General features: G+C 36.6%; 1 protein-coding gene across 4 annotated transcripts in view; it reads right to left on the bottom strand.

The window, feature by feature from the left end:
* FAM135A (family with sequence similarity 135 member A) overlaps positions 1-15,907 on the bottom strand; it is a 154,432-nt gene that overhangs the window by 98,361 nt on the left and 40,164 nt on the right. For all 4 annotated transcript variants that reach the window (XM_070376171.1, XM_070376172.1, XM_070376173.1 and 1 more), the window contains exon 4: positions 13,272-13,351. In XM_070376171.1, the coding sequence (XP_070232272.1) occupies positions 13,272-13,351 (80 nt within the window). The remainder of the gene's footprint in view (positions 1-13,271; positions 13,352-15,907) is intronic.

Here is a 15,907-nt window from a genome sequence, read left to right as displayed (position 1 = left end):
AATGAACTATATGGTAATAAAATGGATAACCTGGAAGAAATGGACAGATTCTTAGAAAAGTTCAATCTTCCTAGACTAAACCAGGAAGTATGAACAACCGAAATACAAGCACTGAAATAGAAGCTGTGATCAAAAATCTCCCAAAAAGTAAAAGCCCAGGACCAGATGGCTTCACAGAAGAATTCTATCAAACATTTAGAGAAGAGCTAATGCCTATCCTTCTAAAGCTCTTTCAAAAAATCGCAGAGGAAGGAAGAAGGAACACTTTCAAACTCATTCTACAAGGCCACCATCACCCTGATACCAAAACCAAAGACAACAAGAAAAAAGAAAACTACAGGCCAATATCACTGATGAACTTACATGCAAAAATCCTCAACAAAATTTTAGCAAACAGAAGTCAGCAACACATCAAAAAGCTCATACACCATGATCAAGTTGGCAAGCATTCTTCAATATACATGAATCAATCAATGTGATACACCATATTAACAAATTGAAAGATAAAAACCATATGATAATCTCAATAGATGCAGAAAAAGCCTTTAACAAAATTCAGCACCCATTTATGATTAAAACTCTTCAAAAAATGGGCACAGAAGGAACCTACCTCAACATAGTAAAGGCCATATGTGATAAGCCCACAGCAAACATTATTCTCAATGGTGAAAAACTGAAAGAATTCCTCCTAAGATCAGGAACAAGACAAGGGTGTCCTCTTTCATCACTATTATTCAACATAGTTCTGGAATTCCTAGCTACAGCAATGAGAGATGAAAAGGAAATAAAAGCAATCCAAATCGGAAAAGAAGTAAAGCTCTCACTGTTTGCAGATGACATGATACTGTACACAGAAAACCCTAAAGACAGTATCAGAAAATTACTAGAGCTAACCAGCGAATTTAGCAAAGTCTCAGGATACAAAATCAATACAAAGAAATCACTTGCATTTCTAGATACTAACAATGAAAAATCAGAGAAAGTAAGAAATCAATCCCATTCACTATTGCAACAAATAGAATTAAATATCTAGGAATAAGCTTACCTAAGGAGACAAATGAACTGTACACAGAAAATTATAAGACACTTATGAAAGAAATTCAAAGACGACATAAACAGATGGAGAGATATTCTATGTTCCTGGGTAGGAAGAATCAATATTGTGAAAATGACTATACTACCAAATGCAATATACAGATTCAATGCAATCCCTATCAAATTACCAATAGCATTTTTCACAGAACTAGAACAAAAATTTCACAATTCATATGGAAACACAAAAGACCCCTAATAACCAAAGCAGTCCTGAGAAAGAAGAATGGAGCTGGAGGAATCAACCTTTCTGATTTCAGATTATACTACAAAGCTACAGTCATCAAGACAGTATGGTACTGGCATAAAAACAGTAACATAGACCAATGGAACAAGATAGGGAGTCCAGAAATAAGCCCATGCACCTATGGGTACCTTATTTTTGACAAAGGAGGCAAGAATATACAAAGGAGCAAAGACAGCCTCTTCAATAAGTGGTGCTTGGAAAACTGCACAGCTACATGTAAAAAGACTGAAATTAGAACACTTCCTAACACCATACACAATAATAACCTCAAAATGGATTAAATAACTAAATTTAAGACCAGAAACTATAAAACTCTTAGAGGAAAACAGGCGGAACACTCGATGACATAAATCAAAGCAGATCCTCTATGACCCACCTCCTAGAGTAATGAAAATAAAAACAAAAGTAAACAAGTGGGACTCGATTAAACTTAAAAGCTTTTGCACAGCAAAGCAAACTATAAGCAAGGTGAAAAGACAACCCTTGGAATGGGAGAAAATAACAGCAAATGAAACAACTGACAAAGGATTCGTTTCCAATACAAGGAGCTCATACAACTTAATACCAGAAAAAGAAACAACCTAATCAAAAAGTGGGATAAAGACCTAAACAGACATTTCTCCAAAGAAGACATACAGATGGCTAATAAACACATGAAAAGATGCTCAACATCACTCATTATCAGAGAAATGCAAATCAAAACTACAATGAGATATCACCTCACACCAGTCAGAATGGCCACCATCAAAAAGTCTACAAATATTAAATGCTGGAGAGGGTGTGGAGAGAAGGGAACCCTCTTACACTGTTGATGGGAGTGTAAATTGATACAGCCACTATGGAAGACAGTATGTAGAATCCTTTAAAAACTAGGAATAAAGCTACCATATGACCCAGCAATCCCACTCCTAGGCATATATCCTGAGGAAACCAGGGTTGAAGAAGACACATGTATCCCATTGTTCATTGCAGCACTATTTACAATAGCTAGAACGTGGAAGCAAGCTAGATGCCTATCAACAGATGAATGGATAAAGAAGTTGTGGTATATATGCACAATGGAATATTACTCAGCCATAAAAAGGAATGCATTTGAGTCAGTTCTGATGAGGTGAAGTGAGTCAGAGTGAAGTGAGTCAGAAAGAGAAAGATAAATATTGTATTCTAACACACATATACAGAATCTAGAAAAATGGTTCTGAAGAATTTACTTACAGGATAGCAATGGAGAAACAGACATAGAGAACAGACTTATGGACATGGGGAGAGGGGAGGAGAGGGTGAGATGTATGGAAAGAGTAACACAGAAACTTACATTAACATATGAAAAACAGATAGCCAACGGGAATTTGCTGTGTGGCTCAGGAAACTCAAACAGGGGCTCTGTATCAACCTAGAGGGGTGGGATGGGGAGGGAGATGGGAGGGAGGTTCAAAAGGGTTGGGCTCTATGTATACCTATGGCCGATTCATGTTGAGGTTTGACAGAAAACAGCAAATTCTGTAAAGCAATCATCCTTCAATAAAAAAAAAATAAAAAAGAATGCAGGAAAAAAACCCACAAAATTGGTGAATTTTTGTATAGTCATTTTAATACTGAAGATGGAAGAAAAATGCAACATGTTTGCCATATTATGTTTATTTCAAGAAAGGTATAAATACAACTAAAATGCAGAAAAGATTTGTGCAGTTTATGGAAAAGGTGCTGTGATTGATCAAACGTGTCAAAAATGGTTTGCAAAGCTCGAGCTGGAGATTTCTTGCTGGACAATGCCCCACCATAGGTTAGAGCAGTTGAAATTGATAGTGACCAAATTGAGACACTAACTGAGAACAAATTAATGTTACACCATAGCCAACATACTCAAAATATCCAAATCAAGCACTGAAAGTCATTTGCACCAGCTTAGTCACTTTGATGTTTGGGTTCTACATAAGTTAAACAGAAAAAACCTTGATGGTATTTCTGCATGACATTCTCTACTTAAATGTAATGAAAATGTTCCATTTTTAAAACAAATTATGATGGTGATGAAAAGTGGATACTGTACAATAATCTGGGAGGAAGAGATTATGGGGCAAGAAAAATGAACCATCACCAATCATACCAAAGGCTGGTCTTCATCCAAATGATTGATTCCAACAGATACTGCTCCTAATTAGACCAACTTGATGAAAAGCATCCAGAATCAGTTAAGAGAAAACATAATCTTCCATCAAGATAATGCAAGGCTGCATATTTCTTTAATAACCAAATACTGTTACAGCTTGGCTGGGAAGTTCTGATTCATCTGCCATAATCACCAGACTTTGCACTTTGAATGCTCATTAATTGTGGTTTTTACGATATTCTCTTAATGGAAAAAAATTTCAATTCCCTGGAATACTGTAAAAGGCACGTGGAACAGTTCTTTGCTCAAAGAGATAAAAAGTTTTGTGAAGATGCATTATGAAGTTGCCTGAAAATTGGCAGAAGGTAGTGGAACAAAATGGTGAATACATTGTTCAATAAAAAGTTTTCTCAGTGAAAATGAAAAATGTGCCTTTTATTTTTACTTTAAAAATGAAAGGCAATTTTGACCAACCAATATCTAACAAACCAAATTCAAGAGCATATTAAATGGATCATACACTATAATCATTGGGATTTGTCCCTGGGGAGGATGGATGGTTTGACATATGCAAATCAATAAACATATACCACATTAAGAAAATGATGATAAGTGAAGGATAACAATCATATAATCATCTCAAAAGATGTGGAAAAATAATTTGAAAACATTCAACATACTTTCATGACAAAAACTCTCAATAAATTAGGTACAGAAGGAATGTATCTCAATATAATAAAGGCTATTTATGACAAGCCCACAGCTATCATCCTGAATGGTAAAAAGTTGAAAGTGCTCCTTTCAACTCAGGAACAAGACGAGGATGCCCACTTTCATCACTCCTTTATGACACAGTACTGGAAGTCCTAGCCACACACATACACAAAAAGGAAATTAAATGTATCCAAATAGGAAAGGAAGAAGTAAAAGGGTCTCTCTGTGCAGAAGACATGATCCTATACAGAGAAAACCCTAAAGATTCCACAAAAAAGCTGTTAGAACTAATCCATGAATTTAGTAAAGTTGCAGGACACAAAATCAACATACAAAAACCAATTGCATTTCTATACATTAACAATGAACTACCTGAAAAATTTCACACTAGCATCAAAAGCAATAAAACACTTAGGTATAAATTTAACCAAAGGAGATGAAACACCTGTACATTAAAAACTGTAAGATATTGAGGAAAGAAACTGAAGAAAACACAAATAAATGGAAAAATAACCTATGTTCTTAGATTGGAAGAATTAATATTGCTAAAATATCCATACTACCTGAAGTGATCTACAAATTCAATATAATCTCTATCAAAATTCCAATGGCATTTTTCGTAGAAATAGAAAAAATTATCCTAAAATTTGTATTAGACCACAAAAGTCCCTGAATAGCCAGAGCAATCTTAAGAGCAAAAGAACAAAGCTGGAGGCATCACACTTCTTAATTTCAAACTACACTGCATGGCTATAGTAACCAAAATAGTATGGTAGTAGTATAAAAATAGGCACATAGATCAATGGAAGGAAAAAAGAGAGCTCAGAAATCAGCCCACACGCATATGATCAACTAATAACTGACAGGGTGCCAAGAACACATAGTAAGAAAGTCTCTTCAATAAATCATGCTGGGAAAATTGGATATACACATGCAAAAGAATAAAACTGGACTCCTATTATATATTACTCAGAAAAATTAACTCAAAATGGATTAGACTTAAATTTTAAGACCTGAAACCACTAACTTCTAGAAGAAAACATAGGGAGAAAGCTCCTTGACCTTGGTCTTTGGTAATATTTATGTTTGACACCAAAGCAAAGGCAATAATAGACAGGTAGGATTACATAAAACTATAAGGCTTCTGCACAGTGGAAGACAGCACCAACAAAAGAAAAAGCAACCTACTGAATGGAATAAAATATCTGCCAATCATACATCTGATAGGGGATAACATCCAAAATCTATAAAGAACCAAGGAACTAACTAGCAAAAACAACCAACCAAACAATCTGATTTTAAAATGAGCAGAAGATTTCCATAGGTGCGTGGATTTATCTCTGGGCTTTCTATTTTGTTTCATTGGTTTATATTTCTGTCTTTCTGCCAGTACCATACTGTCTTGATGACTGTGGCTTTGTAGTAGAGCCTGAAGTCAGGCAGGTTGATTCCTCCAGTTCCATTCTTCTTTCTCAAGATTGCTTTGGCTATTCGAGGTTTTTTGTATTTCCATACAAATTGTGAAATTGTTTGTTCTAGCTCTGTGAAAAATACCATTGGTAGCTTGATAGGGATTGCACTGAATGACAAAGGAGGCAAGAATATACAATGGAGAAAAGACAATCTCTTTAACAAGTGGTGCTGGGAAAACTGGTCAACCACTTGTAAAAGAATGAAACTAGAACACTTTCTAACACCAGACACAAAAATAAACTCAAAATGGATTAAAGATCTAAACGTTAAGACCAGAAACTATAAAACTCCTAGAGGAGAACATAGGCAAAACACTGACATAAATCACAGCAGGGTCCTCTATGACCCATCTCCCAGAATACTGGAAATAAAAGCAAAAATAAACAAATGGGACCTAATTAAAATTAAAAGCTTCTGCACGACAAAGGAAACTATAAGCAAGACAGCCTTCAGAATGGGAGAATATAATAGCAAATGAAGCAACTGACAAAGGACTAATCTCAAAAATATACAAGCAACTCCTGCAGCTCAATTCCAGAAAAATAAATGACCCAATCAAAAAATGGGCCAAAGAACTAAATAGACATTTCTCCAAAGAAGACATACAGATGGCTAACAAACACATGAAAAGATGCTCAACATCACTCATTATCAGAGAAATGCAAGTCAAAACCACTATGAGGTTCCATTTCACGCCAGTCAGAATGGCTGCGATCCGAAAGTCTACAAGCAATAAATGCTGGAGAGGGTGTGGAGAAAAGGGAACCCTCTTACACTGTTGGTGGGAATGCAAACTAGTACAGCCACTATGGAGAACAGTGTGGAGATTCCTTAAAAAACTGGAAATAGAACTGCCTTATGACCCAGCAATTCCACTGCTGGTAATACACGCCGAGGAAACCAGAATTGAAAGAGACTTGTGTACCCCAATGTTCATCACAGTACTGTTTATAATAGCCAGGACATGGAAGCAACCTAGATGTCCATCAGCAGATGAATGGATAAGAAAGCTGTGGTACATATACACAATGGAGTATTACTCAGCCATTAAAAAGAATACGTTTGAATCAGTTTTAATGAGGTGGATGAAACTGGAGCCTATTATACAGAGTGAAGTAAGCCAGAAAGAAAAACACCAATACAGTATACTAACACATATATATGGAATTTAGAAAGATGGTAACGATAACCCTGTATGCAAGACAGCAAAAGAGACACAGATGTATAGAACAGTCTTTTGGACTCTGGGAGAGGGAGAGGGTAGACGATTTGGGAGAATGGCATTGAAACATGTATAATATCATATATGAAACAAATTGCTAGTCCAGGTTCGATGCAGGATACAGGATGCTTGGGGCTGGTGCACTGGGATGACCCAGAGGGATGGTATGGGGGGTTCAGGATGGGGAACGTGTGTACACCCATGACAGATTCATGTTGATGTATGGCAAAACCAATACAATATTGTAAAGTAATTAACCTCCAAGTAAAATTAATAAATTTATATTAAAAAAAAAAGAAAGAATAAAAGAGTATTTCCAATAAAAAAGTAAATAAATAAAATAAGCAGAAGAAATGAACAGACTTTTTTTTTCCAAAGAAACCATAAATCCCTGGTGGTCCAGTGGCTAAGACTCCATGCTCCTAATGGAGGGGGGCCAAGTTTGATCCCTGGTCAGGGAACTAGATCCCACATTCCACAACTAAGAGTTCACACAATGCAACTAAAAGATCCCACATTCCACAAGGAAGATTGAAGATCCTGCACGCTGCTAACCAAATAAATGATAAGTAAGTAAAAACACTAAAGAGGAAGACATACAAATGACCAACAGGTATATAAAATGATGCTCAACATCACTAATCATCACAAATTATTCATTTACAGGGAAATGTAAACCAAAAGCATAAGAGCTATCTCTTCATACTTGTTAGATTGGTTATTTAAAAAAAAAATCCAGAGATAACAAATGTTATGATGTGAAAAGAGATGTTAGGATGTGAAAAGGGAACAGTAGTGTGCACTGTTGGTGGGAAATGCGAATTGGTGCAGTTACTATAAAAAACAGTATGGAGGATCTGCAAAAAATTAAAAACAGAATTTCTGCATGATCCAGCAATCCCACTCCCAGATATATATTTGAAAGAAATGAAATCAGTATCTCAAAGAAAGTTTTGTATGCACATTTTCATTGCAGCATTATTCACAATTGTCAAGATGTGGAAATAATCCAAGTGTTTGTCAGTGCATGAACAGATAAAGAAAATGCAGTGTATATATTCACAATGGAGTATTATTCAGCCATAACAAGATGGAAATTCTGTCATCTGCAGCAATATGGATGAACCTGGAGGGCATTATGCTATACAAAATAAGTCAGACAGAGAAAAGACAAATACTGGATGTTATCACTTACATGTAGAAACAAAACAAAATCAATTTGGGGGACCTTTCCTGATGATTCAGTGGTTTAGACGCCTCACTCCCAATGCAGAGAGCTTGAATTCAATCCCTATTAAGAGAACTAGACCCTGCACATGACAACTAAGACCCAGCACAGCTAACTTTAAAAAAAAAGTGAATTTCATAGACAGAAATTCTTTTAGTTATAAGAAAAGTAAGTTCTGAGGATCTCATGCATAGCATTATGACTATAGCTAGTAATAAAGTACTGTATACTTAAAATTTGTTAAGAATAAATCTTAAGCGTTCTTTACCACAAACAATGTGCTAATTATCTTGATTATGGCCATTTTTCCACATTGTTATCTGTATAACAAATCACATATTTATATGTATTATATAGTGTATATATGTATATATATAAAACAAATCATGCTGTACACTTTTAATATGTAAAATTATGTTTGTTAATTATTCCTTGATAAAGCTGAAAAAATAAGCAAATAAAAAGTCCAGAAAAAATAAGTCTTCCTAGCTTTTTTTTCAACAGGCAACTTTAAGAAATACAATAGAGCAAGACATTTAGTTTACTAGATTAAGGAAGTTCAAAACGGGAGGACCAATCCATCTTATACCACTAGTTGTTTTAACCTCTGTTTCCTAGAAAGTTGACTTACAAAAGACCTACTGACAATAAATATATACGTTAACATATACAAAAGGCCAAGAAGAAAATTTATTTTTCCTTTTTAAAAGAAATATACATCTTTTTGGTCATAAGCAATATGAGCATTTTGACAGTCTTCAAAAACATAAACTCTTCATCATGTAAAATTCATTAAATTTTTAACATTAACCAGTTTTTCATTTTTAACATTAACCATTAACCAGCATTTCAGTATCCACTGTATGCTAAGAAAGTTAATCTTCAGCACATCAGGTTGTCAGAATATATTTTTAAATTTCAAAAATGAACTAAATGGTGCTCAACATAGCTTTATGCTGTTGTTGTTCAGTCAGTAATTGTGTCTGACTCTTTGCAACCCACATACTGCAGCACGCCAGACTTCTCTGTCTTCATTATCTCCTGGAGTCTGCCCAAGTCACATCCACTGAGTTAGTGAAGCCATCCAGTCAACTCATCCTCTGTTACCCTCTTCACCTCCTGCCCACAATCTTCCCCAGCATCAGGGTCTTTTCAAATGAGTCAGCTCTTCACATCAGGTGGCCAAAGTATTGGAGTTTCAGCATCAGTCCTTCCAATGAATATTCAGGGTTGTTTTTCTTTAGGATTGACTGGTTTGATCTCCTTACTTTCCAAGGGACTCTCAAGTCTTCTCCAACACCACAACTGGAAAGCATCAATTCTTCAGCCCTCAGCCATCTTTACTGTCCAGCTCTCAGATCCCTGTATGACTACTGGAAAAACCATGGCTTTAACTAGACGGACCTTTGTGGGCAAAGTAATGTCTCTGCTTTTTAATATGCTGTCTAGGTTTGTCATAGCTTTTCTTCCAGGAGAAATTATCTGTTAATTTCATGGCTACAGTCACCATTTACAGTGATTTGGGAGCCCAAGAAAATAAAATCTGCCATTGTTTACACTTTTCTCCCATTTATTTGCCATGAGGTGATGGGACTGGATGCCATGCTCTTAGTTTTTTGAATGCTGAGTTTTAAGACAGCCTTTTCACTCTCTTTCACCCTCATCAAGAGGCTCTTTTGTTCCTCTTCACTTTCTGTCATTAGAGTGGCATCATCTGTATATCTGAAGTTGTTGATATTTCTCCCGGCAATCTTGAGTCCAGCTTGTGATTCATCCAGCCCAGCATTTCACATGATGCATTTTGCACAGAAGTTAAATAAGCAGGGTGACAATATACAGGCTTGACATACTCCTTTCCCAATTCTGAACCAGTCCATTGTTCCATGTCCAGTTTTAACTGTTCCTTCTTGACCTTCATACAGGTTTCTCAGGAAGACAGGTAAGGTAGTCTGGTGTTCCCATCTCTTTTGAGAATTTTCCACAGTTTGTTGTAATCTACACAAAGACTTTAGTATAGTCAGTAAAGCAGAAGTAGATGTTTTTCTGGAATTCTCTTTTGTTTTTTGTGAGCCAAGAGATGCTGGCAATTTGATCTCAGGTTCCTCTACCTTTTTAAAATTCAGCTTGTACATCTGAAAGTTTTTGGTTCATTAACTGCTGAAGCCTAGCTTGAAGGATTTTGAGCATTACCTTGCTAGCATGTGAAATGAGCACAATTGTACAGTAGTTTGAACATTCTTTGGCTTTGCCTTTCTTTGGGATTGGAATGAAAACTGACTTTTCCCAGTGCTGTGGCTACTGCTGAGTTTTCCAAATTTGCTGGAATATTAAGTGCAGCACTTTAACTGCATCATCTTTTAGGGTTTGAAAGAGCTCAGCTGGAATTCCATCACCTTTACTAGCTTTGTTCAAAGTCACACTACCTAAGGCCCCCTTGACTTCACATTCCAGGATGTCTGGTTCTAGGTGACTGACTGCACCATTGTGGTTATCCGGGTCATTAAGATCTTTTCTGTATAGCTCTTCTGTGTATTCTTGCCACCTCTTTTCAATCTCTTCTGATTCTGTTAGGTCCCTGTCGTTTCCAACCTTTATTGTGCCCATCTTTGCATGAAATGTTCCCTTGGTATCTCTGATCTTCTTCAAGAGATCTCTAGTCTTTCCCATTCTATTGTTTTCCTCTATTTCATCACATTGTTCACTTAAGAAGGCTTTCTCATCTCCACTTGTTATTCTCTGGAAGCTTGCACTCAGTTGGATATATCTTTCCCTTTCACTTCTCTTCTTTCCTCAGCTATTTGTAAGGCCTCTTCAGACAATCATTTGCCTTCTTGCATTTCTTTTTCTTGGGGAAAGTTTTGGTGACTGCTTCTGGTACAGTGTTATGAACCTCCGTCCATAGTTCTTCAAGCACTCTGTCTACCAGATTCAATCCCCCGAATCTATTCGTCCTTTTCACCGTATACTCATAAGGAATTTGATTTAGGTCATACTTGAATGGGCAAGTGGTTTTCTCTACTTTCTTCAATTTAGGCCTGAATTTGTCAGTAAGTTCATGATCTGAGCCACAGTCAGCTCCAGGTCTTGTTTTTTCTGACTGTATAAAGCTTGTCCATCTTTGACTGCAAAGAATTAATCTATCTGGCTTTTCGGCCAGAACCGTCATCTTCCAGTAATTCGCTAAAATGAGCAATACAAAGGAATGGGTACTGTTCAAAAAGGAATGCCCCACAAATGTTACCACGGCAAAACTGGGAGTCTACAGTTTTACCCAGCATGCTGTTGGCATCACTGTAAACAAACAAGGGCAAGATTCTTGCCAAGAGAATTAATGTGCATATCGAGCATATTAAGCACTCTAAGAGCCGAGATAACTTCCTGAAACGTGTGAAGGAAAATGATCAGAAAAAGAAGGAAGCCAAAGAGAAAGGGACTTGGGTTCAGCTGAAGTGCCAGTCTGCTCCACCCAGAGAAGCACACTTTGTGAGGACCAATGGAAAGGAACCCAAACTGTTGGAGCCCCTTCCCTATGAGTTCATGGCCTGAGGGGTGTAAAAATAAAGACCTGGGCTGTACAAATGTTTCTCTTAATTGAGTAGAGGTGTTGTGCCTAAATTCAGTGGGTAATGTCTTTTCAAATTTAATGTTTTTTCTTCCTGAAAGATGTGAGATAGTTTGTTGTTCAGTATACTCCATTTTTTAATAAACTGCCAGATATTATTTTAAAAAAAAGAATTAATCAATCTGATTTTTCTATTGACCATCTGATGATGTCCATGTATAGAGTAGTCTCTTAAGTTGCTGGAAGAGGGTATCTGCTATGACCAGTATGTTCTCTTGGCAAAATTCTGTTAGCCTTTGTCCTGCTTCATTTTGTACTCCAAGGCCATACTTGCCTATTACTCTAGGTAACTCTTGACTTTCTAATTCTGCACCCCCAGAATTGAGCATCATTTCTGCTTGGCCCAGCCTCTTCATTCTTTCTGGAGCTATTCTTCTGTTCTTCTCCAGTTACTGGATACCTACCTATCTGGGGGGCTCATCTCTCAGTGTTATGTCTTTTTTCCTTTTCATACTGTTCATAGTGTTCTCGAGGCAAGAATACTAAAGTGGTGTGCCATTCTCTTCTCCAGTGGACCATGTTTTGTTCAAACTCTCCACCATGACCCATCTGTCTTGGGTGGTCCTGTACAGAATGGCTCATAGCTTCACTGAGCTAGCTTTATATTAGGTATTTTTTAATGTTTTGTGATGCATTGAAAACTATTAATTCATATTAGAAATGAAAACTCTCCAGTATGTTTCATTAATCATTGTATTTTCTAACTGCTTAATAGAGTATACTGTATCAAGAAAGCTGAAAAAAATGCCCAATGATGACATCAGGGCCACTAGTTTTGGCTCAAATCCTTTAATGCTAGAGTGTCTCCTTAGAATATGAGTAAATAAGAGAGCTGTTGCTGCTGCTAAGTCACTTCAGTCATGTCCGACTCTGTGTGACCCCATAGACGGAAGCCCACCAGGCTCCTCCGTCCCTGGGATTCTCCAGGCAAGAACACTGGAGTGGGTTGCCATTTCCTTCTCCAATGCAGGAAAGTAAAAAGTGAAAGTGAAGTCGCTCAGTCGTGTCCGACCCTCAGCGACCCCATGGACTGCAGCCTTCCAGGCTCCTCCGTTCATGGGATTTTCCAGGCAGGAGTACTGGAGTGGGGTGCCAGTTATAATATGTCTATTTTATACTTTCTGATCCTTTATTTTCTCATTAATCAAGTAAAAAAAAAGTAGGTGAAAAAATAATCTCAAAACGCATACTATAAAACTTTATCAGAAAACAGCTTTGTGATCATATATCAAATTATGTGTTCACATTCACTATGCATTTGTTAAAAGTACATATTACATGATATAATTGATATCACCCTTACTTATGTTTGTTTTCAGGAAATTTCACAAACTTTCTTTTACTTGCTCATCCTAAGAAACCTAAGATGGAGACAAGGAATATATAATCAAGCCTGTTTTACTGAGGCCTCAAATATATTTCTTATATGAAGTATGAGAATGATGTTCTTTGGCACCTTGTGTTCATAATTAAGAGATATAAATAATTATGAAAAGTTATTACTGGTCATTATAATCTTGCTTCAGTTTTATTTTTTTTAATTGAGAATATTCCTTGGCTTACCTGCTGCATGTAGCAAACTAGCTTCTACTCTGTGAGGAACTCTTGGTGGAATTTTCATAGATGCACGAATCTGGTAAAAACTAAAGCAAAAGAGACAAAAAAAGTCACTTCGAAATATTCAAAAAATACGCAATGCCTCTATTTCTATATATCAATATGTATTAAAAAATAAAGTTCATCTGCTTTATCAATCTCCCACAGTATTTACTATTGGTGGAAAACAGTGTACCAGATCCACATACAGATCAAACATTACAACTGCACTGCATATAACCCCAAGAGAAACAGGCAAATGTAAAGACAGAAACATTCTTACTTTAAATAAGAGAATGTCATAACAATAATAGGAGTTACTAAGGATTCTAAGGATTTCACTGCTTAATCTGATTTATTTTTTCATTTAAAAGACAATAAAAATATTCTTAAGCACAATTTTGAGAAAACACAGGATTAATAACAAACAGTTTTAAAAATTGGTTTCATACCATAAGACATGTATTATGCTGAAAGAACTCAGTTTTATTCAAGGTCAGTGCTATTCCGTTTAGTTTATGTACTTTTACTTGCATAAATCTAATGGTCATTAACAATCAGTTTAAATAGAAAAAATTATGAGGTAAAAACAAATGCTTCTGTTTTAACATCATTACACTACAAGTTTGTGCATGTAATGGAGGATATATGTATCTATGTATACAAACACACACACACAAAGGGTTACTAAAAGCTAAATGATGATTATAAATCAGGGATGAGTTTAGATGGACACTAGAGAGTTGAATATTTAATCTTCATTTTTTTCTTTAATGATTTCCTAGGCAAGAGTATAAATCTGTAAATAATACAAAGATTATTTAAAATACATAAATTTATTACTATGATTTCTAGGAAAGCATGGCGCTGGATAGAATATATGGACAACACCAGATTTTTAAAGAGTGAAAGAAAGAGTGGTCAATTAAATTTAGAACCTTTAAAATCACAATTTGGACTTAAAGAGAACTGGCAAAATGCCACAGAGATAACATCTATCTCTGTGGAGTTAAGATTAAGATCAGGTCACTCTGAAAACATGAGACGACTGAGAACAAAAATCAAAGTGGAAAAAGCAGGAACTTTGGCATGAGATAGCAAAGTTTTAATTTTAATTAAAGATTAAATCAAACACTGATATTTTAAAATATTCAGATATGCCATATAAGAGCTAAGAATAAACAACTGATATGTTTCATTTTAAACGTCTTAAACACAGGAACTATGACCTACTTATACGTGTACACCCACAATTATAATTGTATACATTAGTTCAAAGACATTTAAACAACACTGCATTTACTGTATACCATTCAGTTCAGTTCAGTTAAGGCGCTCAGTCGTGTCCAACTCTTTGCAACCCCATGAACTGCAACACGTCAGGCCTCCCTGTCCATCACTAACTCCCGGAGTTCACTCAAACTCATGTCCATCGATTCAGTGATGCCATCCAGCCATCTCATCCTGTTGTCTCCTTCTCCTCCTGCCCCCAATACCTCCCAGCATCAGAGCCCAGCATCAGAGTCTTTTCCAATGAGTCAACTCTTCACATGAGGTAGCCAAAGTACTGGAGTTTCAGCTTTAGCATCATTCCTTCCAAAGAACACCCAGGGCTGATCTCCTTTAGAATGGACTGGTTGGATCTCCTTGCAGTCCAAGGGACTCTCAAGAGTCTTCTCCAACACCACACTTCAAAAGCATCAATTCTTCGGCTCTCAGCTTTCTTCACAGTCCAACTCTCACATCCATACACGACCATGGGAACAACCATAGCCTTGACTAGACGGACCTTTGTTGGCAAAGTAATGTCTCTGCTTTTGAATATGTTATCTAGGTTGGTCATAACTTTTCTTCCAAGGAGTAAGTGTCTTTTAATTTCATGGCTGCAGTCACCATCTGCAGTGATTTTGGAGCCCCAAAAAATAAAGTCTGACACTGTTTCCACTGTTTCCCCATCTATTTCCCATGAAGTGATGGGACCAGATGCCATGATCTTCGTTTTCTGAATGTTGAGCTGTAAGCCAACTTTTTCACTCTCCTCTTTCACTTTCATCAAGAGGCTCTTTAGTTCCTCTTCACTTTCTTCCATAAGGGTGGTGTCATCTGCATATCTGAAGTTATTGATATTTCTCCCGGCAGTCTTGATTCCAGCTTGTACTTCTTCCAGCCCAGCGTTTCTCATGATGTATTCTGCATGTAAGTTAAATAAGCAGGGTGAAAATATACAGCCTTGACATACTCCTTTTCCTATTTGGAACCAGTCTGTTGTTCCATGTCCAGTTCTAACTGTTGCTTCCTGACCTGCATATAGATTTCTCAAGAGGTAGGTCAGGTGGTCTGGTATTCCCATCTCTTTCATTTTCCACAGTGTACTGTAATCCACACAGTCAAAGGCTTTGGCATAGTCAGTAAAGCAGAAATAGATGTTTTTCCAGAATTCTCTTGCTTTTTCCATGATCCAGTGGATGCTGGAAATTTGATCTCTGGTTCCTCTGCCTTTTCTAAAACCAGCTTGAACATCTGGAAGTTCACGGTTCACGTATTGCTGAAGCCTGGCTTGGAGAATTTTGAGCATTACTTTACTAGCGTGTCAGATGAGTGCA

The sequence above is a fragment of the Bos mutus genome, chromosome 9 (assembly GCF_027580195.1).
Source record: "Bos mutus isolate GX-2022 chromosome 9, NWIPB_WYAK_1.1, whole genome shotgun sequence".
NCBI classification, from domain to species: domain Eukaryota; kingdom Metazoa; phylum Chordata; class Mammalia; order Artiodactyla; family Bovidae; genus Bos; species Bos mutus.
This window is presented reverse-complemented; position numbering and strand designations above follow the sequence as displayed.